The sequence below is a fragment of the Eimeria mitis genome, genomic scaffold, assembly GCF_000499745.2.
Source record: "Eimeria mitis Houghton genomic scaffold, Emh_scaff6106, whole genome shotgun sequence".
NCBI lineage: Eukaryota > Apicomplexa > Conoidasida > Eucoccidiorida > Eimeriidae > Eimeria > Eimeria mitis.
This window is the reverse complement of record NW_013574318.1, coordinates 735-1,518: the sequence shown is the minus strand read 5'-3', so window position 1 is coordinate 1,518 and position 784 is coordinate 735. Positions and strand designations below refer to the sequence as shown.

Below are 784 nucleotides of genomic sequence, written 5' to 3'. Positions count from 1 at the left end.
ATTACAAATTTTATTCTCACTTTGTCCACTAGGTGTCTACAGCGGTGCATTGTAGTGCCAATGCACTACAACATCCCCCTTCGGCTGATACTTTCCTGGTTACTTCTTGAAATTTCCTCGCCCTGTCTTTCCCGGCTCTTTTCCTTTCCCTTTGCTTGCTAAATGTAGTTTTTCCTTTTCTCCACTAACTTGCTTGTCCACGGATCCCACTCCTTCGTCTCCTGCCTCTCGGATTGCAAACTTCCTGCGATCCAGACTATTCGCTTCAGAGTCCGACGAGTTCCTCGATGTGTTTCGCTGGCTCGCACTCCTTCAGTGCTGGATGTAAGCTGTCCTTTGCTGTGAGTGGTGCGGCTGCCGGAGGGTTCCGCTCCACTCCTTGCCCCCCGGGCGAGAGAAACGTCGGCGATGAGGCCGATGCTGAGGCGGTGTCACCAGAGCCGGGGGCGATGTCCTGGAGTCCCCGCTTTGCTTTCCTTGCGCGCCTCAGATAATGTCGCCAAGCACGAAGAAGGGCGGGGCAGTTGGTAAGGTTGGCAGCAGGCTCCCAAGTCGCATGATCCTCGGGAGCACCGCGGAATTTGACAAGATATTGGGTATCTTCGCCTGAGCCGCGTTGGTCGAGGATATAGTCGACCTCGTAAATATCGGTGGGACTACCGTCTTGACCCGTCACCGGCGACCACCCAACAGCTACTTCTTTGGATTTCATCGGAGGGTCGCGTGGGCGGTCGGGGACGAGCTGAGAGACGTGAAAAACATTATGACACGAGTATGTCGGCGG

General features: G+C 54.8%; 1 protein-coding gene across 1 annotated transcript; it reads right to left on the bottom strand.

The window, feature by feature from the left end:
- Positions 1 to 265: 265 nt before the first annotated feature.
- EMH_0085970 (uncharacterized protein) lies at positions 266 to 712 on the bottom strand (the record flags this gene model as incomplete). Its single annotated transcript, XM_013500970.1, has 1 exon — positions 266 to 712. One exon carries the CDS (start codon positions 710 to 712, stop codon positions 266 to 268), a length of 447 nt encoding a protein of 148 aa, XP_013356424.1.
- Positions 713 to 784: the final 72 nt, after the last annotated feature.